We start from the raw sequence: 24,700 nt of genomic DNA on the forward strand, positions 1-24,700 counted from the left end.
TTTCACAAAGGTACAATCACTAGCAGTATTAGATCTTGCTCAAAACACACGATACTTCTGAAATCAATCATTACAAAAGTCTTTTAAATACTCTCCGCTATATTTACATTCAGATAATAGAAATGACTCTTTTGCATATAAATACAACTTCATGTAACGATTTGCAAAAAAGTGTAAGCTAATTAAAATACATATTTCATCTTTACAGTTATTAAGATACCACTGATATTCAACATAACCATATCATATTAGATCACATTTATTGTTATAAAAATATACTTCAAATATAAAAGAGTTTCTGTCTGTGTCAGCATTTTCTTTGTCTAAATAGAAGAAGTTGTCAAATATCAGCAGATGTCTGTGTTCAGTGACACACTGTAACCTTCTGGTGTGAACTTCATGCCTCTTGGTTGGCTCAGGATGAGATGTTGTCCACCTGCAACACAAAAGACCAGACGAGTCCTTTTTGAATCCTTGATTAATTTAACAGACAGATCAGTCACTAAGAGTGCCTACTGTGCATTCAGATGAGCATGACAGCAGGTGGTGGTCCAAGAGGTAGGCCGCCCTTCGCCGCATCTCTCCATCGCTGTTGTACTGAATGGCCTCTAACAGTGAAACTCCCCCATGTCTTACAAATTCGTCTGCTACCTAAAAGGAGAGGGCAGTTGGGAAACACCACTGGTAAAAGGTCTGACAAAAAAAATGTGTTAAGTAAAAAGGAACTTTAACAAATGTTGATATCATTTGAGCATCATCATGTAGCCCTGCTTACCTGTGGTCTGCTAACTAGCAGCATAAAGAGAACCTCAAGACCCAGGGTCACCATTTCTTGGTTTGCCATTTTCAGTGTTGCACAGAGTGCAGACATTATCCCAAGTTGGACCAGCTGAACACAGAATTCCTGTTTCTTGTGGGCAATATTTGCTAGAACCCTCAGGATCTGCAAAAAGGCCACAGACCAACGAGACAGGCATGTGACATTATACGCGTGTGTGAAAAAACATGGTTTAACACCCAATCATCATCTGTCACTAGGACTGTGAAGTAAAAAACAAAACAAAACAATATTTGATTTCTTCTTGCACTGACCATTGTATTGATGCCTTTAGAAAAAGACAGAAGCTGGATCAGTCCAGGGATCAAGTTGTGAGTCAGCAGAGTGGAGCATAAAGCACTAGAGTGAGCTGGAACAAAGAGTGATGGGAAAAGCACTATGACACCTAAATACAAGAGATGCTCATCAACACAAAGAGATAAGCAAATGAAAATTATAATAACTTGGTCCCCCATTTATTAAACTACACAGATGTAAAATCTGCTGTTTTATGAGAGTAAATATCTTGTGATCTGTGGGTACAGGTACAGATGTTTGGTAACAAGCACAAGCGCTTATTAATACTAATGTCAAAGCCAGCTCTAGAAATGTAAATCCATAATTGAATAGGATAAATACATGATTTATTTCATAGGTATTTGTTGTTTCTTTACGTTTCTATACGTTTCTGTTAACTCAGGCCACATTTAAAAATAATCGTCTGAGTAGTTTATCAATAAAGTTCAACTCACTAATCAAAGGTTTGCTCATGACGGTAACAGACCAGTCTAACCTGTGAGGTTGTTGAGGACCCAGGCACACTCTCTCGCCAAGGCTGGCTGAGTGTGTACGTAGGCCTGAAGCAGTGCACACAGAGCAACCACAAGTTGGACATCACCCACTTGAGTGGTCAGTTTTTCCACTGGGCAAAGGGACAGGAGGTTCCCCACGCAGCGCAACAGGGGACACACAAGCTATGGAGGGATAGCACAGAAAAAAATCTTTGTACTTAGTACTGAAAGGCAGGAAAACAAATAATTAACATGATTGAGGGAAATAGAAATAACATAATGTAAGAAACTTCCAAGCAGGCCTGACGACTTCTATTTCTTTTTTTAATAGCCGGTGAATATAATGCTTTTTACAGCCACTCTCAAATCTATTATGTCAAAGCTTCCTTGAAAGCAGCAAGCAGGAAGAATATTGCATAATTATGATATAATCTACCAAACTATGTACAATCTTGACTTTCTTTGGATAAATAGGTTCACTGTAATGGGTTCTTACCACGTTGACTAGAAATAAAATAAATGAGTGGATTTTATTAAATAATTGTGAAGCTACAATATAAAGCTGTTCAGTATTCATATGTAACCCAGCTTACAGGTTACATTAGTTATTATTGTAATTTATTTGAACATTCATTTGTCTGTCAGAATCTATAAACCCGTTTTAATTTCTGGGACAGCTACATTTGTTTCTTGTTGCCATGGGTGACATATTGCGAGATCTTATTGGCCAATCAGAGCAGACACGGAAGGTACAAACTGGTAGCAGCAGCAGCTGTGGAAAAAACAGCTGACGAGTGAATTGGATGGCGTGGGCAGAGCGAGCTGAGTTGCTGTGGACTGATGTGTCATGTCCACATTTGCTGAGCCATGTTGTGAAGCCTGAAAGGTAGTTGATATCTCGAATTGGCCAGGTTTCCCTGTTCTGGGAATCCTTTGATGGCGAGCTAGAAGAAACCAGGAAACCAGAGACACTGCTCCTGCTTTGGTTGTTTATTTTCAATTTTTCTGAATACATTGGTACCATTTTTGTATCACCTTCGTTTCCTGAGTCTCATTTAATTCTGTGCATCGGTTTAATCATTCCCCCTCACTAAAGAAACTTAGAAACGTCTAGCCATGCTTTTCTTAATCATTCATCAACCTATGAAGCATATGCTACGCATACATATTATGAGTTTAAAGTATCTAAACAAAACGTAACAAACAAACCACCACAATAATGAAATGCTCCATGTGATTTATTTATTTACTTACCAGCTCAATTCCTTCATCTTTGTTTCCTTCTACAATCGCTCCACCTAGAGACACTAACAGGGAACTGCATTGCACCAGGGCACCTTGAGCCAGTAGCTGTCTGTTACCATCAGTACTTCAAGCAAGAACAGAGCAGAGACAGATCAGTACAATAACACTGTCAGCAAAGTATTTATGTATATTGTAACAGTGTGGTGTGTAAGTACAACAGAAATTTGCTGAGAAAAGCCTACATTTCTCACCTGCAAGCCAGGTAGTGCAGACACCACGCACATTCAATGGCAGGTGCCAGGCCAAACTGTGGGTCAGGAGTCAGGACTGATAACAAGTGTGAAGGTAAGCTGGAGGCCAAGACCATCCTGTGGGGACAAAGGAAAACTATTTCACAAAGGAATTTACTTTTCTGAGAGAACAGTAATGTAAAGAGTTAGCAGGTGAAGTAAGGTGCAATTTAAGTGCTTACTGGATTATTTTCTCTACAGCAGCGTCTTTGGCCTGGAGAAGCTGAGAGAGGGTGAACCCCACAGCTTCCACGACTGCCAGATTATATCTCTGGTTCTGGACATACACAGACATTCTTACATGTTACCTTGTATGGCACAAAATCAGGGCTGTGAGCTCAGTATATTTTGAGTCCCCCCAACAAAACCTGTGCACATATTTATGTGACCTCTCTGTCAAAAATTAAATGTGACAAGGTTCAAGACCAATGAATCATATTCGGTTACCTCTATACAGTTGGCCAATGCTGGTATGATTCCCTGAGCCAAGAGTTTCTCTTTTAAAACGTCATTGTCTGGGCATAAGTTACCCAGCGTGTAGAGACACAGCTCCTGCACAAAGACACACCCATCCATACTTAGAAAATTATAAATCCCCTGTAGTATTCGGTGATGATATTACACACTATGTGGTATGAGTAGGTACTAACAGTGAACTTGGTGCTCTGGCCAGACAAGTAGGTGAGCAGGTAAGGGGTGGCAGGCAGACAGGCTGGGGCCACAGTGGCGTGAGGAGAATGAGACAGCTCATGAAGACACCGAACAGCATGTAGACGGCACTGAGCATTAGAGCCGGTGAGGAGACTTACCAACAGATGCATAGCATTCTCCTGCCTAGATTCACAGACAAATAGCTCATGACTGAGAGAGACACAAATAGTGGTAGCATGATTCATGGTCGCTTCATGTTGTGACGCCACCCTACTTGATGAAGATGAGCTGTGCTGATGCATCACGGAGAACTTTACTCAAGGTTTTCAGATGGGCCTCCCTCTCAGGCTTGCTGTGTTGAAGCTTGTGGAACAAACTGACCACGTCCTGGGTAAAATTAAAATAAGCTCAAATCCTGACTCATAAACCCTTCATTTATTGAACCTGCCACCAAATGATCTGTCCCAACATCTACTACTCACCTCTTCTCCTGACATGGTGTCCATGTCGGCCTCCCCCAGCTCCTCATCTTCGCTCAGCAGGAGTCTCTTGCTCACCAGCTGTCTTTCTCTGCGGGCCTGTCTCAGTGCTGAAGGATTTCAGATCAACAACAATCACATATCAACTCAGGGCCGGGGGGCATCAGAAAAGTGCGAGCTAGTTAGCAAACTGCAGACTGTGAGATTTCTATGAGAGAAGGCGAACCCCACCATGAGAGCTTCTCATGGTAGCAGCTGGCATGTGTTCATCGTCTTTATATTACTGAATTTAATATTGCGATACAGCGTTAGTTTGTTTCAAATGGTCGCATTTCGATCCATTTGCAAAGTTATGTTGAGTTACGTTAACGTTGGGTCACATACACAACAACGTCTCAGTGTTATTACTAATTCACCTTTTTCCTGCTCTCGCCTCTTCGACCTGAGCTCCTCCAGACTGCCGCCATGTCGGTGAGGTTTGTAGCGAGCTTTATTCAGCCTCCACATTTTGGTTCCTCCTCTGAAGCCAGTGTCCAAATTTCAATGAGCTGTGTTCGTTCACGGTGGAAGCGGGCACCGCTCCGTCGTCATGGTGAAAGAGGACTCTTACAACCCGGAAGTGAAATAAAACTAAAACCGGAAGTTATTAACAGTAACAATATCAAATAGCGGCTGGAGTGTCTTTATAGCGGCATGCGATGAAGCAAGATTTGTTATCGATCCGATATGAAGTATATACAGGGCCAGCATTGCCGATACATGTTTAGATACTTTTTAACTTAGAAAAGTGTATGACAGCGCAATGTGTCATAATTTATAAAGTGAAAACGATCATTTTCACGCGCTTGCAGCTGTACCTTTCTCTGCGTCACGCAGCGAGTCCGCCTACTGCAGGGGCGAAGTGCGCATGTGCGGAGTAGTGACGTTAATGATGCATGTAAGTGAATTTCCTTCATCATAATTAAAGTATATATAGTCCTTTTTCCTTCTAACTTCTTATTCAAACTATATTTCATAATTTACTTAATCATTGTACTGTCCTTTTATGCTTGTTGTGCTGTTCCAAATTATTGTATACCTTGTTGGTTCTGCACATATAAATAAATACTTTTGCTGACAACACGAGGAACCCAAATCAAAGTAGTTGTTAATTCTACGGGTGATGATGATGAAGAACCATGATGTGTTGATCTGTTTGACAATCACCATGTTTAGCCAGATGGTTTAAAAAAACCCCAAACATCTCAAGAATTTTTTTTTTAAATAAAACCCACAATGTACAATGGATTTTCAAGTTTTAACAAGCAGTTGAAACTTTTGTTGAGAAAAAGAATTATTTATTTTTTTGGCAACCAATACCAAAATAGACTATTTCATTTTTATGGACCTGAAGCTTGTTTTTTTCTCTACAAAATCTTTGTGCCAATTACCAGACAAGTGGCATGGTGGTGATAAACATACTCACGATATTCATTCAATTATTTAATCCTGATCATTACAAAAGTCTGAGAAAAGTAGTAGTTTAGAATATAATGGGAGAAGTTTAGCCCAAAGGAAAATGAGCTCAACAGTCACATACCAGTACGTGACAATTTTTTGCAAGATGAATGAGCCATTGGATTAAACAACCAGTTACAATACATTTATACAATCAGGACATTAAAATAGTTACCATACAAAACATTAAGTAAAAAAAGACAACTGTAGCAGTGTTGGCCATATTCAGCTAGGTTAAAACAAAACATGTGAAAAAGATAAAAATGTACCAAAATAAAAATATGAATCTTTCTTTTCATTTTTAGGAATTCCCTTTAACGATAAAAAATATTGGGATTTGTGGAGACAGCATGTGTGGACTTTGTCCTGTGGTTTGCCATTGCTGAGGAAGCACACATCTTTGTAAGTCTGTGTCCACAGAGGATTTCTTCTTTTGTGAATAATTCCAGAAAATAAGCAAAGTAATTGAGAGGAATAAAGGGAATCATTTTCCTTGAGCAGTGAAACTGAGTACTGACATCAATCTGTAACATATTGACACTTTTTGTGGATGTCCCTGGAGGGTGTTTGTGCTGCTCTGAACTCTGAAGCTGCAGGCGTCTCTGAGATCTCACCTGATTTCCTCTTGCTCTTCTCTTAGAGAATGACAAATAAAAAAGTTGAAGCAAATATGCAGACACCAAAACTTGCATTTGGTTATGAATAGTAAATAAGTTAGCTACTTACTTTTCTTCTTCTCTGTTGGAGGACATGGTGTCTCTGGGGTGAGTGGAGGTAGGAGCTCTGTATCAACTGAACTACTTTTCATTAATGAGTCCTTTTTCCTTTTCTTCTTCACTTCGGTAATCTCCTTTGGGGTTTCCTCCCTGTCACTGCTCTCTTTTTTCTTTGGTGTCATATTTTCTTCACCAATCTGCTGTGACATTTCATGATTATCAATTTTGTCCTTCTTCTTCTTTTTCTTTTTCACAACTATCTCGTCAAGATTCTCCTTTGTCTTCTCAATTTTCTCAAAATTTTCTTCACTATTACCATGCTCCTTTTTGCTCTTCTTTGCTTTCTTCTCTTCCACTATCTGTTCTGTAGTTTCTTTTGCTTCTTCAGCTGATTGCTCAGAATTTTCTTCAAGATTTTTCTTTTTCTTCTTCTTTGCTTTCTTCTCTTCCCAAATCTGCTCTGTATTTTCGTTTACTTGTTCAGCTATGAGCTCTGAATTTTGCTCATCAGGATTTTTCTTTTTTTTCTTTCTGACTTTCTTTTCTTCCCCTATCTGCTCTGTATTTTCTTTTACTTCGACAACTGTCTGATGAAAAGTTTCCTCACAATGAGTTTTCTCCTTTTTCTTCTTGGGTTTCTTCTCCTGTACTATCGGCACTGACATTTCTATGCATGCAGTTTCATTTTTCTCTACCAATTCTTCTACACATTTTAGCTCAGTGACTTCACTTTTTTGTTTCTTCTCCATACTCAGCGTTTCTTTTCCATCTTCATTAGTCTCATTTGCATTCTCGTTCTTCTTCCCTTCAATGATATCCTTTTTCTTTTTCTTCTTTTTAGGCTCAGATGTTGTGTCATCATTTTTTTCCTTACTTGGAGTCACAACTTTCCTTTTCTCTTTAATTGTTGTCTGTTTTGAAGAAGAGGGCGTGGTTTCAGCAGGTTTGTCCTCCGTCTGTCCATTGACGTTTTGGTCTGGCTTTGGGGTGGCAGAGGATGTCACAGGTGCACTCTTTTTGGGAGTGCTTTTCTTGCCTCCACTGTTCTTTGTTGGTGTATCTGTTATTACTTTTTTCTCCAACAGTTCATTTTTTTCATCAGTCACATTCTGAGTTGGTATGCCAGTTCTTGCAGGAGTTTTAGCCCGGGGTTTTCTGACTCTCGTTTTCTTGGTTTCTTGCTGTGTAGAGTCCAAAGCGTTGATTGTCTCCATCTTAGCTATGTCAGCATCTGGACAGTGTAAACAATGTGAAGACATTGAACAAACATGACTAGGTGGCACAAAATGCCACAATGCTACTGTACACAAGTCTGTTTGTATGAATGCACCATTTTCCGTAGATTCATGAAAGGTTCTGTCATGTCTGTGGTTGTCTTTCTCCCTTTAAATGAAAAGGCCTAGCTCTTCATCTCATCACTCCCTGCATTTTATACACTTTCTTAACCTTCTCCACACACAGTTCTGTCTTTCTTTCCACTGTGAAATCATCCCAGGCCACCCCCCACAAGCACACACACAGACACACACACCTGTGAACTGCAGGACCAGATTCTTCCATTTCTCTACATCCAGACTGCTGTCAGAGTCTGAATCATCTCCACCAGCAGCTTTTTCCTTTGTTTCGGTGTTTGATTTTGTTGCCTTGGTGGCCTTTTCTGTGGATTTTTGTTTGCTGTTTTTGTGTTTTTCTGATGAGGCCTAAAAATATGAGAGAAAGCTGCCTCCTTATCCAAGTTTAAGAATTAGAACATTCACTAGAATAAAAGCAAAATGGAAACTCACCTTCTTCTTTTGTGTCTCTGTTTCTTTCTCCAGTTTGTTACTATTTTTCTTTACCGAGGCTGAAAATATAAAGATTAAGGTTAAAAATGTATTTTAATCTTCTCACAGACTGTTTATTCTTTAGTGACTTTTATAGGTTTACTTTTGCTGAAAGGACTCAATATGTATCAACAAAGGTGCATCTGCAGTAACTCAGTGATAATTTTTAACTTTCAAATAACTAATGGATACAGGATTGAGGAACCGCCACAACCCTCCAATAACTTTCTATATTGCACATTTAAAGTCACATACCTTTAGTTGATGTCTTTCCTTTTTCTTGAGATTTGGACTTCTTTTTCTTTTTGGATTCTCTGTTGAGAATAAAAACAATACTTAGTGGGTTCATCACTATAGAGATGTCACCTGGCAAAATCAAAGTGGCTGAACTGTCAAAGAAATCATACTCACTTTAACCACGAATTGTAGATGTCCAATAATGATTCAGATATGTTTACCTCCCCCTGATGAATAAATAAATAAAAACTAATGAGATTGGTTCAGCAGAATGGCATGTCATATTGATCTTGATATAAGATGTAATATTATGGATACAAATAAGAAACTGCAGTTAAAAAGAGTTGAAATAAACTGACTAATGTTTGCATGTGTCACTTTTAATAACAACATATTAATCTTCATTATGACACCACATTCTACGATTATTTGACAGTTTCTCTAATTCTCTCCTGTCTTGTGATTTCCATGGAAGTTCCATAATACAGCCAACATTTTCATAAGATGCTCAGATGCTTTAGGGTCATGTTGTGACATTTATAACAATGTTATAAGTTAACACAAGGTGAACAATGTCCATGCAAACATTGTGTGTGTGTGTGTACCTGAGGGCCGTGCCTCTCCAGCTCCTCAGCAGCTGAGGGGAAACCATGCTCCTTCAAATAGCGGTGGATCAAAAGGATCAGCTCCGGCTTTGGTGCCTTCACGGACATGTCGGACACACGAGAAAAGGTGACTCATAAACACGCACAAGTAACCACTGAGACTATTCTCATATTAAAACTTATCACACACAACTATATCAACTCTCTCACACTTCACTACAACAAGCACGTTAGCATGTTGACCTTCGAACTCCGGAAGTCATTCCGTCTGCCGGTGAGATGCACTCTGGGAGCTGTAGTAATCGCGTGAAACAACCGTGTCAAACGTAATATATTCTCTGAAATTGTGGCATTATGACGCCACTTTAAGATGGAAAGTATGTGTAAAAGATGTTATAGTTTGTTGGGATATCTGATTTTATGTTTCTCACACACACACATTTGCACTTTGATGATTATACTGTTTAAACCTGGTGAAACACTCATTGTTGTAATATCTGATATTATATTTATACTCTTTGATTATATTGTTCGAGTTTAATGAACTGCTTGCGATGATGTAAAGAGTGACACTTACACGAAACATAGTCTGGTCCAGAGCTCTGTAAACGATCTTTTTCTATAGTCTACTTTACTGTTAGATGTTATAATAAAACATGTGGAACTGATTTGGATGTCTCCTGCATCCTTCATCAAACGAATGCGCTAGTTCATTTTGGGAACTCAACAAGTTTTAGCTCAGTATCTGTTGGTGATGATGTCTGGGCATACTCAGACTGTTCAGATGGGTTTCTTTTTTAAGCAGAACGCCACTTCGCCCATGTGCCAGTCATACCAACCAACAAAGGACACATATCTATATTTTCTCCCTCTACCTCCTTTCTGCATGTCCTTTTCTTACAGTTATGGTTTCTTTTTTTTTTTTTTTTACTCAGCTTCAGCTTAGATTCATACCTTTGCTAGGAACACAGAAACCTAACAGGCACCGCTCCCTTAGTTTCAGGCTTGTATGAGCTGGATTAGTCTCATGGATCATTTGCCCTGGAGGAAAATCGAGCTTTTCGAGCTGATCTTATTAGGAAATGGCTGGGCTACCTTTACGGCAAATTAGAAATCTGATTTGTGTTTCTGACAATGGGAGTGTCTTCCTGAGGCTTAGGCCTTTGTTGGTAATTTTTACTCTAAGAATTGAAACATTGAAAATGTTTTACAACTTTTCAAATTCAAAGGTCCCATAAAGAACTCAACTCCTGATTCTTGTACCAACTATCCTCGTGGTGCTGTGGGATGAGTAGAAATAGATAACACATATGGATAAAGGGATGATTATAAAACTCAAATTCAAGTCACCACATTGTCTGTACTTCACATGCTGTGCTTTTTGAAGACCTCTTTAATAAAATTGAAAATGAATATGTAGCACGTGGTTTCTTTTATAGCCAGCAAAGCAAGCCCAGGTATGTCCAGATGTGACACATCCAGACACTTAAAAGTGGTAAACGAAAGTATTCATAGACCATTGCCCACTGAGGAAATAAGTCCATTGCTATCATTTTAGCATTTAAATGAATCTCCTTTTCTTGTAATTGAACACGTCTCTTACAGCTCTAGGCATCTTGACTCAACTCTCTTCTTATGTCTATTCATGCTGGAACATATATCTCAAACCACAGAGGCAAAAATCCACAAAGTATACAATGGGTTTGAATGAAAACATGTTTTTTGTTTTGTTCTGCTTTGGTCTAGCTGGTTTGGGAGGGAGGTAAACGTGTTTTGGGCACAACTGGCTGCGAGGGAGTATATATAAGTGAGCTGGCGGCGAGACCTTGGATCAAACTACTGCATAGTATTGAGTAAGCAGAATATAAGCAGGAGAAAAACGTCTGAAAGAACCCCATTCATCAAGCAAAACCAGGAAAGCAGTGACTATTCCAAACTCAGCGCCGGCGCTCGGTGGCTCTGACCTGGCTTGATTCACCATCTCACACAACCCCTCTTCCCCAATACACAAATATGCCCACCATCTCCTTGGCCTAAGGACATGGTTATGAGGCTGATTCAGCTCCCCATTCTGAATGTTGACGGAAGAGACCACCAGGGTTTTATGGAAGAAAAACTATTTGTGAACTGGGAAATGTCACTTCTCAGTTCCATTTCCTAATCTTTCTTTCCCAGTGAACATCATAATGTGTCAAATTTAATTTGGCATGTAATAAATTAAATTTTTAGAGAGAGAGGTTACGTTACTGCAGAAAAAAAAAAAGATTAGGTGGTGACAGGAACCTCGATAGCTGTACATTCTTCAGTACAAGTGGAGAGAAAAAACCTTTTCGTTTGGCTTCGATGACATGTTGCAGAAAAACTGACTGGGACATTTGTACAGGTTATGCTTGTAAACGGCAGTCTGTTTCACTGGAAATAAATGTACTTTACATTCCACACATTAAGCTGCTCACATCTGTGCACACCTTGCAGGAAATTACATTTGACTACAGCCGCAAGATTTGGGCCTTTCATGTCACAACCTGTCCATGATACCATGTTGGCATATTTGTAAAAGTGATCTATGTAAAATGCTTCGAGATGTATCAGTAATAGGCCGTCTCTTCATATTAATATGATTTTAAATAACTGATTCATCATATGACAATTAAATGTCAATTACTTCTGCAGGGTCTCATTCCTTTTCAGATGTCTGTCCAGGTGGCTCTGCTGGAGGGAATTAATGAAGTGTTCTGGACTAACCCTTCCTGCCCAGGTGCTGCTGCAGCTCCAGAAGAGCCAAATCAAACAAACCTGCAGTCAGAGGCTGAGGCCAGTACTGCAGCCCTGGACAATCGCCTTACCAGTTAGGTCCCACCTGGTAAGACATAATGTCTGGACATCAGAATAGCCACAGAGAGAATGAGAGAGAGGATACTAATTGAATACAACTGAGTGCTCTTTTTGAAAAAGAACTTATTCTTCATGGGACTCGTTTTCTTTGGTTTTATTAACTGCTGTATGCAAATAACCTGGACCTTTGAGCTTTTGCAAAGATGTCAAAAAAGATGTCAAACCCTAACCCTAACACTAACCCAAACTGAATGGTAGGGAGAGACGAACTCAGACTCCCTTTTTGTTGTGTTATAAGTGCATTATATTAAAAACAAACTATTTTTAAGTATAATAGACTGAGTATAATCCTCTACTTTATGTCATCAGCAAAGTTCTATATGTTAAGCTGTTTGTCTGTTAGCCTTAAAATTGGCATTTCCATTGAAACCTGAAAAAACTGAAGTAAAAGATGAATCCTTTTGGTGCTAAAATGACTCCTGAGCTTTGATGTAGTGACGAAAATGTGACAACTGATATAGATGTTGAGAAAACTCTGGAACAAAGGCACAACTGTACATAGTAGAGGGGCGACAAGCTGAATACAGTTCGACTGAAGTACAGGCTTTGGCTCGGGGTTGCAACACAGGAAGAAAGAAAACCTCCATCCAGTCTTTCTCAGATTAGAAAATTAGGGTAAGGGGGGGAGTAATGTGCAGCTTTACTGGCAGGGCCGCTTTGATTTGAAAGGGAGTAGTGTTCATGGCGAAGGGAACTGCCATATTCAGTAACAGCACCTCTTCCTTTGGCCAAAGCCAACATCTTGTGCCGACCAACACAGATCAGGAGCAGCAGCAGCCAGAGACTCTGCTTCCCTTTCAACTCATTATTGCATTTCAAGGCTCTTCAGACAAAAAAACTTGTTGAGCCTGGCTGGAAAGTGATGTAAAATAGAAAAGATATGAAAGTATACATCTGAGTTTTTGGGAGATGAAAGGCCAATTCGGAATTTTCAAAGCTACGCCAGCCTTTGTACGAAATTCCTGAATGAGCCGAGTAATTAACTCCTTCCAAATGAAACTGCACTTTGTTTGTGTTTATATGTATCTGTTTCTCATTAAGTAGTGAAGAAAAGGAAGTGTTGTTAAATTTACAATGTTCCATGACACTTTGATTTGTTCAATCCCTCTGGAAGAAATTGGATCAATTAGGTGGGCAGTAAACAATCAAAAAAGGCACCACATATGTTCACAGCACAAATACAGGCAACTCTCCTCAGTAACTTGCATTAAAAACTATTCTAACTTTTTTTCAATTATTGTGAAACCATTAGGACGTGATGGCTTGATGAAATATCAAATAAAGATTAAGTCAGAGTGTTATGAAAGGTAAAAAATGTAAAGAGCAGTGAGGTGAGAGTCTGAGACCTATGGCTATGTAACTCCTTTAACATACCTGACAGGGCTGCTCAGTGTGTTTGAATCATACTTCTTCAGCAGTTAGACAGATGAGGTTAAACACAACATGCTTTTCATTTTTAGCTTATTTTGACATGGAGCAGCAGCCTGCTCCCACTTATGACAAACAAATAACTGAAAATAGCCTCCATGAACCAAGTCATGTTTATTCAACATCTGTGTGTGTGTGTTGGGGGGGGGGGTCAAAGAAACCCCCCTTGTGGTGTATTGTAAGGTAACTGTTTCCATAAATACTAAAATCAAACCATTTCTTGGTTAGTATTGAAATTCTTTATTTTGGCAAATTAACAGTTCAAAACAGGATTAGTAAATGTGCGATGTAAACTGTAACATGTCTGTGGTTTTGACCCCTCACCATCTTTCAGACTGTGGAGCATGATGACTATGCAGTGACATGATTATGTTATTATATTAGCCTGTATGAGCCAATGTACGTATGTGTGTCAGTAACTGTATTGTTTGCATTGTGGTGTTGGTTGTGAGTAGAACTGTTGTTGATCCAGTGAGCTTCTGAAGTTATATTTCTGACCACTAAAAAACAAAAACAAATGAGTCACAGATCATAAGTGTGGCTGCCCAAAGACATGCAGACTCTTCCTTTCCCGCCAATGCACACACACACACATCATGACTTGGTGTGACACACTGTAAACTTACTATGATCATGTATATCCAATCACTCAGTATGATTGCACAACACGTTTCTGATTTTCGCGAACACCTTCAGCTGTCCAAACCGCTCCATCCAGGAAAACTACATAAACAAACAGGGCGGTGTAAAACTTCAGGTGCACCTCAGCTTTCCCAGCCTGACCTGCCTTAAACTCAGAAACTCTGCTCTAAAGATGCCTCCGCTGCTGCTGGGCAAACATCCCTGGCCCGCAGGCTCATACTTCCTTCAGCTGTGTGGTGACCTCCATGCCCACAAGCCCCAGTATCAGCATTTCGCAAGGTGTGATGTTTTACCGTCCAGTGTGTTGACCAACTACTGACTCTGACAGATCTTATTTCTGTGTGCAGGCCTAGTTTCACCTCAATGACCTTGAGATATTCAATAGAGTTTTAGTGAAAAGTATATTCTGGCATGTTGAAGATGATGAGGGACCAGATGAGTCCAGCGTGTTGTTCTTGATAGTGTAAATCTGTGACCATCTTCTCAAGTCATACAGGCAGAGAAACTGGTAAGTTAGTGGTTATAAATTTACAGTTTTTTATTTAATGAAAAACTTTACAAGGTATAGCATATTTGATGTGACATCGACACGCATCAGTGTAGATGCCACGTTGCTACTTGTGAAACAGAGACAACAATGACATAGGAGGGAAGGTCTACCTAGAAGTACTTATCAATTCTAGAGGTGTGTCATTCAACTCAGACATCATTTAATAACAGGATATATAAACTCCTGTAAAACATTATGTTTCTTTTACATTGCCCCCACGTGTGGGCTAATGTGTCTCTTGGCCAAGTTACACCATGACTTTATGTTGCTGTTACCACCTCACCTGACCTAGAAATCGGCTCAGATGATATGAGGGAGTTATATCAGAAAAGAGCTATCTCATGCTATTACAGTTCCAGCACGTTGGTTTGTAGGTTTGTAGGTTTGTGGGTAGGCTCATTTGTAGGTTTTCATTGTTGTTTCAAGCATCCACATTTAAACGTGTGGTGAAATGGCAGTCAGAGGGTTCAAGTTTAATAATTGTTTCAATATGTTGTGCTGCACATGAAAGAGACAAGAATGTCTTTGGGCAGTGTTAAGCTTATTTATCTTATAAAAGTTAAGAAGATTCTAGTTCCTTCTCCTTGCTAGTTCAAGGGAACTTTAATACATTTCACTGTGGGTTCTGAATCTAATGTAGGATTGTCAGCTTATGAGAAAAAACATCCAAAATATGGCAGTGGAAAGGGAAAAGAATTTACCAAATCTGGTCCATTCCTGACTTGTGCTGTTGAGATATGTACCTTTGCCTTTGGGATAAATTTGAATCACGTCCCTCCGCTGATTCCCAGTCAAAGGGAATCTGCTGCCTGATGTCTACAGACAAGCTGCTGTAGAGCAATAAAGAGCTGTGGCTGAGGTTGTCCAGTTCTGCTGCTTTCTGCTAACCTAATGGATGATTTGTAAAGTGGTTCTTTGACAGCTGGTTTGAGATGTTATCAGAGTCTGGGAAGTCTGCTCTGTCTCTCTCCTCAGGTCTGCAATACTCATAAAACAGCAGGTATAATAAGAGCGTTTGTGAGCGCGGTGCAGTGGAGCAGGGAACAGTGTCTGTGATTGTGTCTGTCGGGCCCCACAACTGCCCCGAGACTCAAATCTCCCCCACACTTTGGGGTTTTCTGAGTGGGGGTCTTTCTGTAGAGTGTCTGTCATTCACAGTTAAACCAGGTCCGATGGGAATGATTTTTTTTTTCCTGTTTTTTGACAGTATGGTTTACTGAAAGCAAATGACCATGAAATAGTACGCACCAGGACAAGGGTGTGTAATGTGAGTGTCTTGGTTGATTTTAGAGTTTAAAGCTGCATTTTGCACAAATGAGAGTTCGCCACAGTGCAACACATTCATTGAAGGTGGGATAATTCAGAATGTTATCCACAGTTTTACTACTAATTTGAGATGTAAACTCACCATTAACACCTGGATGAAGTAAATACATGTCTGTGTGTGTCTTTGGGTGGGTGGGTTGGGGGGGCTGATGTTATTTCAGTGAGGCAGCAGGGCAGATGGGCGGGGTTAATGGGACCACTAGAGAAAGTGAAATGCTTTCAAAGAAGCTGAAACAGTTCGGACAGAGTGAGGATGGAGGTGTAGCTTTGGGGGGGTCAGGGGGTTTTCTCATCCATCTCACCAAAAACTAAGGCCAGCTTGCATCCAAAGTGTGACGGAAACCATGGCAACGACGGCTCTGACCGGGTTCTCCATGATGAGCCTGCTCAGCCTCGGGTATCTGACCTGGGACCTGATGAGTCCAAACCAGGTGGAAAACGAGCCCGATCAGATTTTTGGAAACAGGTCTCCCGTCCCGCGGCCTCCTCACATCATCTTCATCATGACCGACGATCAGGGCTTCAACGACATCGGCTACCACAGCTCGGACATCAGGACTCCGGCGCTGGACAAGCTGGCGGCGGACGGCGTGAAGCTGGAGAGTTACTACATCCAGCCCATCTGCACCCCGTCCCGGAGTCAGCTCATCACCGGCAGGTACAGGCTGTGTCTTCCACCCGGAGCCAATTTCAATGAACAGAATTAAGCAAATTATAAATGAATTATAATTATAAGGGATTATAATTATAAGAAATTATAAGGGCTATAAGTATTTGAATACTCGTAGACATGTTTGGAAATGGGATGGAAATCTACTCTTTTTTTTTATATATCTAATCTCTCGTAGAGTTCAAGTAAATAACGTTAGATAAATAAGAGATTTGGATTGTGTTTTAGTCTGTTTATGAAAAATAAACTCCAGTGAACATGCCCTCTTATTTGTTTTTCTGCAGCATGATCATTTATGTTGCCTTGAAATATATGCTGTTCTACTGGCCGCCTGCCAAACAACCTCATATTCACCTTGGTAAAAAAAAAAATGTTTTTACTCTGGACAAACTTTGTGGGCTCCACAGAGAAGTGGAATTAAATTCTGTTGACTAAAAACACAGAATTTATTTTCCTGCTTCAAACCTGTAGCACTATACTGAATTAAGATAATTATATGGTTAAATACACTCATTGCTTCATTTTTCAATTACATCCTGATTTAAAACCGACAGATTCTGAAAACAAACTTGTAGTAATTCAAACAAAAACCTTTACGGCTGTCTCCCCAAAATGCACCACCAGAACAATAGGAATCAGACTGAGGAAGGAACTCACTCTCACTCACTTTACTGTTGTTTGACTGGATTATATCACGTTCATGGTGACACTTTTCTTATTCATTAACTCTACAGGTACCAAATTCACACTGGCCTGCAGCACTCCATTATTCGGCCCCGCCAGCCAAATTGCCTGCCCTTTGACCAGGTCACTCTCCCCCAGAGACTGCAGGAGCTTGGCTACTCCACCCACATGGTCGGCAAGTGGCACCTGGGCTTCTACAAGAAAGAGTGTTTGCCCACTCGCCGTGGCTTTGACACCTACTTTGGCTCCTTAACTGGCAGTGTGAACTACTACACCTACAACTCCTGTGACGGCCCTGGGCTTTGTGGCTTTGACCTCCATGAGGGGGAGACAGTCGCCTGGGGCCAGAGGGGCAAATACTCCACCCACTTGTACACGCAGAGAGTCCGCAAGATCCTGGCAACCCATGATCCTCAGTCCCAGCCGCTCTTCATTTTCCTCTCCTTCCAAGCTGTTCACACACCCCTCCAGTCTCCTCGAGAGTACATCTACCCTTACCGTGGGCTGGAAAATGTGGCACGCAGGAAGTATGCTGCAATGGTCTCAGTCGTGGATGAGGCGGTTCGAAATATAACATATGCTCTCCGCAAGTATGGTTACTATCAGAACAGTGTCATAATTTTCTCCACTGACAACGGTGGCCAGCCTCTGTCTGGTGGCAGTAACTGGCCACTCAGAGGGCGTAAAGGCACCTACTGGGAAGGTGGCGTCCGAGGTCTGGGGTTTGTCCACAGCCCTCTGCTTCGGCGGAAGAGGAGAGTGAGCAAAGCTTTGGTGCATATCACTGACTGGTATCCCACATTGGTCGGATTAGCAGGAGGCAATGAGTCCCTGACTGAGGGGGTGGATGGGTATAACGTATGGGAAGCCATCAGTGAGGGGAAAGAGTCACCCAGACTGGAGATCCTCCACAACATTGACCCTCTGTACAACCATGCACGCAGTGGTTCCACTGCGAAAGGATACGGGATTTGGAATACAGCCATTCAGGCTTCCATACGAGCCGGAGACTGGAAACTCCTGACGGGAGACCCAGGTTATGGAGACTGGACCCCCCCACAGATTCTTCCAGGTTTCCCCAATAGCTGGTGGAACTTAGAGCGTCATACTCACCCTCGGAAATCAGTGTGGCTCTTCAACATCTCTGGAGACCCTTACGAGCGTTTTGACCTTTCTGAGCAGAGGCCAGATGTTGTCAAACAGCTTTTATCCAGACTGGTGTACTACAACCGCACTGCGGTGCCAGTAAGGTATCCATCAGAGGACCCAAGGGCTGACCCACATCTGAATGAGGGTGCCTGGGTCCCCTGGGTAGGAGATGAGGAGGAAGACAGCTGGGACAGTGTTTACCAGAAAAAAAACAAGGACTGGAAGAAGAAGCTTAAACAGTCCAAAAGCAAGTCATTTTTCAGGCGACTCAACACGAGGATGATGTCCAACAAGATATAGAAAGGACATGACTGAAGGAGATTAATGGCACGCACTTCTGAAATTCAATGTTTGTATCGAGGATGTTTTGATGATGGGGTGGGGTGGGGTTTTTTTTCCCATGTTGAACCAAGTTGCAAGATCAAGGTGCAGTTACTGAGTCGTGTATACAGAGGTAGATCATTCGACTCATTTGTAGCTATTTGAATAACAAAAATGCATGCGGCCCTAAATTGTACTAAAAATAAAGCCAAAAGCTGCATTTTACAAGATTAGACTGTCCTCCCCCTAGAGACAGACGTGTATGATTGTTATAAGAAAAGAAGAATTACTGTGTTAAACAAAATGACAAGGAGAAATCATCTGCAATCGTTTGTAACAATGATTAATATTAATGAAAACTACCTCTACATCAATTTGATATTTGTTTCAAGCTTTCTTTCTTTAACTGAAGCTCACTCTCACCTTCTTCTATTTGTTATTTACACATTTTAAGACAGAGGAATACTAGGAAAAAATAAAACCCAGGTGTTCTTATCTTAAAGGCAAGACATCTTAATAATTACTGCATTCATTTACAACTGTGTCTGTTTATTCAGATTGCCTTTTTGTATTTGTCATTCTGTTTAGCAATTCTGCTAAAATGACAGTACAGGAAGGGGCTGTTCTTCCTCTTTTTCTTCTTGTTCCCCCTTTTTTTCTTTTTCTTTTTTTAGGACTTAGTGGTGATGTTTATCAAGAATTTTATAATTTACTAAGAAGAAACAATGAAAAAATAGATAAAGAGCCCTTTAATAATTGAACTTAATTTAAATGAAAACCAGTGAGTGTAAATCAAAGGGGAGTCAGATGTACATCTATCCATCTGCTACCGCTTTTTTTCCGTTTCTGGGTCGCAGGGTTGCTGGAGTTAATCCCAGCCAACGTCAGGCGAGCCAGGCGAGGGCGGGGTACACACTGGACAGGTCGAGAGTCAGATGTGCGTGAGAGAATTGGCATCATTTCAGAAAAGAAAACAGCATCAGCAACAGGTTAAAACAAATCGGAATCTGATGCCTACTTGAAACCATATTTGTGACTAAAAGGCTTTAGAATAGGAAGTCATGCATAGAATTGTTTCTTAATCTCTATCATCAGATGACACACCTACAGTACTTTATAAAGGTTTCACACAGGGTGAAGGGATCAGAGCTGAGGCTGCTGAAATCACATTGGTCTGTTTTTTGCTACAATGGTTTTCTTTTATTTAAAAAAAAGATACATGTCGCTTGTTGAAGAAAGTTCAGGACTAAATAGATGGAGAGAGAGGTAAAATTGATTTTAAAAACCACTTTTTTTGTTGTTTTTCTTTTGCTTGAAGTCACTCAGATGTTCTTGCCCCAAGTTATAGTTTCACTTCCATTTTAAAGGTTGTCATTGCAGTACTGCTTGAACTTGTTGAAATTCTGGGCATACTGTTAACAAATGCAGTCTTCAGATCCGGTTTTCACATAAGATGGTTTCAACAAAGAAGAACACAAGACCTTTTTGCTGTAGATATTTCCTGAGATAACTGTAGCATGCTGTCATGTCACGCATGCATGGAGAAGTGAGACAGTTAGTTTATTTCCTGCCGTTCGAGTCCTCTAACTAATCACTGCCCACTTGATGTTTTCTCTCAGAATCTGGTGCAGCCATTCAACTTTCTTCACTGAGTTTTATTTATGCTGAGTTCAGAATTTCTTCGCTTTTTTTTTTTTTTTTTAAATAAACCACCTTCTTGATTACAGAGAAATATGGAGAAACTTCTATTTTCCCTTGTGATGTTAGCAAGTACAACTCATGGTAAGAGCCTCATCATTAAAAAAAACAAAGCAAAACAAGATGATATACCTTGTATAAGTAAAAGTATATACAAGTTAAACCATGTAAGTTGTTTCTGAATATATCCTTCTCGTCTGTCTTTCAGCTGCTGAGACTAAACGTCATGGCAGTCAGAACACATCTCTGTATTCTGTTGCTCTTGGAGAATCTGTGTACATTCAGGTGCTTGCCAGTGCTAGTGGCCATCAGGTGAGGTGTAAGAAACAGACTCCCAGTGGGCTCATGGATGTGTTTGCTCTGAAGAATGAAAAGCTGAAGATATCTGAGGCATTTAGGGACAGAGCAGAGTTTTTCATCAACAACGGGACATTCAAGATGACAAACGTGGAGAGGAATGATTCAGGTCTATACATCATAGAGGCCTTTGATCCAACAGGCATCAGTGTCAGAAAGCTTGACATTCAACTGGATGTTCAAGGCAAGTATCAAAGGACCTTATCATTATGTTGAGAGAGAAAATATAAAGTTTGGATCGCAATGTCCGATCAAATTCATATAGATGTGCCATACTGGACATTATCATCAAACCTTTCACATATTGAACCAGGAACTAGTATTTAGCAAAGATTTACTGTTTATGTTTAATAAGGGGGTCAGAGCATAATACACCAAGTCTGACTATATAACAATTTCATATAAATGGTCGCTTGTTTGACACAAGTGTCCCTGACTGAACGGCATGTCATAGCAACAGCTGTAGATCTGAGATGAAACTGTTTTGATGTTTGAGCTGATGTAGTGTATGCTAATCCGCCAAATGGAGTTTGTTGTATAAAGGTAATTACTCCACATTATGGCTCATTCATGACCTGAGCTCGTAGTTTAAGTGGATCTGCCATGTTATGTGGCTCACTACAAAAGCAAGAGCGAATTCAAAAAGGATTCCTTATTTTAAGTTGTTTCTGAATATATCCTTCTCGTCTGTCTTTCAGCTGCTGAGACTAAACGTCATGGCAGTCAGAACACATCTCTGTATTCTGTTGCTCTTGGAGAATCTGTGTACATTCAGGTGCTTGCCAGTGCTAGTGGCCATCAGGTGAGGTGTAAGAAACAGACTCCCAGTGGGCTCATGGATGTGTTTGCTCTGAAGAATGAAAAGCTGAAGATATCCGAGGCATTTAGGGACAGAGCAGAGTTTTTCATCAACAACGGGACATTCAAGATGACAAACGTGGAGAGGAATGATTCAGGTCTATACATCATAGAGGCCTTTGATCCAACAGGCATCAGTGTCAGAAAGCTTGACATTCAACTGGATGTTCAAGGCAAGTATCATTCTCAGGTGTATCATTGATACACCTGAGAATTCAGGTGATTTCCATATGTAGACTGTACAATATTTCTTCAAACACTACCAATTCTAAGAGTTGTCACTTCATCAGTCCAGTTACATTTCCTGTTGATATAAGCAAATTATATTTAGCTATATAACCATGCTTTCCTTTTAGTTACACGTTAGTTTTATGTGCCAAGTAAAGGTCACGTAAAACTAACATGACTGACATAAAACTGACATAAGGCGCAGCGAGAGGAGCTGCTTGTGTGGTACGCTCTTGGGAAATGCGTGTGGTTTAACGGGAGGTTTCAGTATTTGTCATCTTGCTTTTTTTTCTTTTCCAGACTTTTGTGGGTGTGAATTTGTTATAGATGTTGTTATGTATTTGGCTAGATGCTATGTGCAGGTGAGGTTTGTGTTCTTCTCTTTCAGAAAACTCTGAGAACACTGAATTTAAGAGAAATCAAAGCTTGTATGAAGCACAACATTAAGGACAGGCGGATCACTGAATCTGCATAGCCTGATTACCTTTACCACATCTGTGTGGATAGCAATGTTCAATCCAATTCGTATAGATTTTAGATGCTGGACATTATCACCTAACTTTTAACATATACGACTAGTAACTACAAATATTGTACACGCATATACAAGCTTTTCGAAAAAGGTGCGTTTTGAAATGAAGTTATATGTAGGCAATAAATGTGCGATGTAACTATGCTGCATATAATTACAGTGTTTTCTCTTCTTCGTAGAAGATACTTCCTTTGTCGTGACCCCCTTCTCTGTTCAAGTGGAAGCTCTTCTGCCACAGATTCTGATACCAATAGGGATTTTTACTGTGCTTTTTATTGTGTGTGGAATTGCCAGAAGAAGATATGTGATGATGAAACGTAATAGGAATCGGACATAATGTCCATAAACAATGAGCATAGCAATCAAAACTATGTTTTCCCTTTTACGCGAGAATAAACATCAAAGTTTGTCTTTCATTATGAGGGATTTTGATGGACTCACATGAGGCATTATCAGCTGACTGCAATTTAATGTCTTTGAATCAACAGCAAACACGACTATTGGAAAATGCTGCTGTTTACTTTCTGTTTCTGTCATTAACATTGACAAATTAGAGGATGAAATGTTATGCCACCATATTGTAGGAACAGCAGCAGCGGCCAGGCTGCAATATTTGTGAGATCACTGATCAGAAAGTCTTCGGCCTTAGATCTCTTTTCTTTTCTTCAAACTCAACGTTATTATTCTCCTTGTATTTTATTCAATCACTGGCCTGCTCACACACGTTAAGCACTTTGTGTTAAGTCAACCACATTTATTGATCCAGTCTTGAATATGGTATTGTGACCAGGCACTTCACATAACTGGATAATTTCCCCTGTTGTGAGGTCAGGGGGGTGGAGAGTCCGATCTTCCACACCCCTCAGACTTTAAAGAGACTATTACCTCCACAGAGTTTTCTCAGATGTCTGCTAAGTGCCATCCTGGACCCTATCTGAACCTGGCATCGAAAGACCCTGCTTTCTTAAAACAATAAATTGCAGTCCATGCCACAAATCAGCATACACCTGCCTAACCCCGCAGAGAGGTACCCCTTGTCTGACCCTCCACTCAGCTCGGCCTGATAACATTATCAGGCAACGGATGCAAATTTCCGTTCTGGAATGCATCCAGGACAACAAGGACAAGGATTGATATAATAAGGAATCGGATATTCCGATCAAGTAAGAGACTGCAAACATGCGGAACTGATTCCCCCGAGAGAAGAGCTGTTCAAACCATTTTCCTACAAGATAGTTTGGCTGAGATAGAATTTACACAGGACAATGAACTATTCCAATTATGTAACAACAGTGCCACCTGAATGACGAACCACTGGAATTGGTGGCATATTGTCTGAACAGCGTCATCTATGTGCTTGGTTGTTGCTTATTACTGTTCTGTAAAAAGAAAAATAAACTTCATGCACAGTCCATAGTCATACATTTCTGATTTTCCACAGCCAGTCAAGACATGCATGAAAATGTTCTTTTCTTATTTCATTTGTTTATGTGCTGTGTGATGTCATGATTAACTAATAACTTGTGAAACTGCTGGTGAGGACAAATAAGGAAGCTGGATGAGGTTGACAGCTCCGGATGAGGTGGCGGACCTGCAGCACAGGAAACAACAGGTGAGGCAGAGACCCAGCAGGGTCCAGTTGGTTCAGTTTTTAGAAAAATAGCATCGCACTCTAGTTTTAAGATGAAAATTGCCTGATCTATGTTCCATTGGCCCAAAACTGCTTTGGTCTCTTCAGTCTCTGGGGGGGGTCCCGTATTTCTCTAATCACACCATGGCAGTCAGCGTTCCCAGATAATCTATATTATATCATCATCCATCCATGTACCGCTGTCTGGGGGTCCAGGAGGCCTGTGGAGGGTCTGGTCACTGGTTGCGCTGTGTGTTACTTAGTGTAGAAACATGTTTAGTTTCTTCCTGTCTAGTCCTTCCTCTGCCTCCTTTTATGATAGCCGTTCTCGTCATAGGTGCAGGGTGATGGTGAGTTAGGCTCACGCCTCTGTACTTTAACTAACCGAGCTTATGCTAGTGTAGTGAGCCGCTCCCCTGTAGTCGGTGCAGGCTGGCCTAAAGCAGCTACTCGGGAAGCCGAGAAAGTTTCCACTCCATCAGCAAATCCCGAGCAACCAGGATCTAGTCAGGCTGGCTGGGTGACCGTCCAAGACAAGAGGCCTGGTTCCAGTTTGTGCCACAGGCTAATTCACGAACGGG

General features: G+C 40.7%; 4 protein-coding genes across 5 annotated transcripts; 2 read left to right on the top strand and 2 right to left on the bottom strand.

The window, feature by feature from the left end:
• tmco6 (transmembrane and coiled-coil domains 6) lies at positions 1-5,153 on the bottom strand. The gene is made up of 13 exons (XM_029512916.1): positions 4,690-5,153; positions 4,277-4,383; positions 4,069-4,181; positions 3,794-3,977; positions 3,591-3,695; positions 3,326-3,420; positions 3,105-3,221; positions 2,863-2,977; positions 1,611-1,791; positions 1,093-1,187; positions 776-943; positions 517-651; positions 1-436 (listed from the first exon to the last, which is right to left on the bottom strand). The coding sequence occupies exons 1-13, from the start codon at positions 4,778-4,780 to the stop codon at positions 416-418; spliced, it is 1,527 nt and encodes a 508-aa protein (XP_029368776.1). The 5' UTR covers positions 4,781-5,153; the 3' UTR covers positions 1-415.
• A 325-nt stretch (positions 5,154-5,478) lies between these two features.
• Positions 5,479-8,251, bottom strand: LOC115050155 (muscle M-line assembly protein unc-89-like). Its single transcript, XM_029512917.1, has 3 exons — positions 8,018-8,251; positions 6,497-7,717; positions 5,479-6,405 (listed from the first exon to the last, which is right to left on the bottom strand). Exons 2-3 carry the CDS (start codon positions 7,698-7,700, stop codon positions 6,290-6,292), a joined length of 1,320 nt encoding a protein of 439 aa, XP_029368777.1. The 5' UTR covers positions 7,701-7,717; positions 8,018-8,251; the 3' UTR covers positions 5,479-6,289.
• An 867-nt stretch (positions 8,252-9,118) lies between these two features.
• On the top strand, positions 9,119-18,868 carry arsia (arylsulfatase family, member Ia). The gene is made up of 4 exons (XM_029513300.1): positions 9,119-9,171; positions 14,171-14,395; positions 16,258-16,650; positions 17,397-18,868. Exons 1-4 carry the CDS (start codon positions 9,119-9,121, stop codon positions 18,793-18,795), a joined length of 2,070 nt encoding a protein of 689 aa, XP_029369160.1. The 3' UTR covers positions 18,796-18,868.
• An 886-nt stretch (positions 18,869-19,754) lies between these two features.
• On the top strand, positions 19,755-23,882 carry LOC115050158 (uncharacterized). 2 transcript variants are annotated; one of them, XM_029512922.1, is made up of 5 exons: positions 19,755-19,805; positions 20,544-20,598; positions 20,723-21,055; positions 21,570-21,902; positions 22,669-23,882. In XM_029512922.1, exons 2-5 carry the CDS (start codon positions 20,550-20,552, stop codon positions 22,824-22,826), a joined length of 873 nt encoding a protein of 290 aa, XP_029368782.1. In that variant the 5' UTR covers positions 19,755-19,805; positions 20,544-20,549; the 3' UTR covers positions 22,827-23,882. The 2 variants fall into 2 exon arrangements, with proteins under 2 accessions (XP_029368782.1, XP_029368781.1); XM_029512921.1 differs by lacking the exon at positions 19,755-19,805 and having other exon boundaries at positions 20,504-20,598.
• The last annotated feature ends 818 nt before the right edge of the window (positions 23,883-24,700 follow it).

The sequence above is a fragment of the Echeneis naucrates genome, chromosome 10 (genome assembly GCF_900963305.1).
Source record: "Echeneis naucrates chromosome 10, fEcheNa1.1, whole genome shotgun sequence".
NCBI classification, from domain to species: domain Eukaryota; kingdom Metazoa; phylum Chordata; class Actinopteri; order Carangiformes; family Echeneidae; genus Echeneis; species Echeneis naucrates.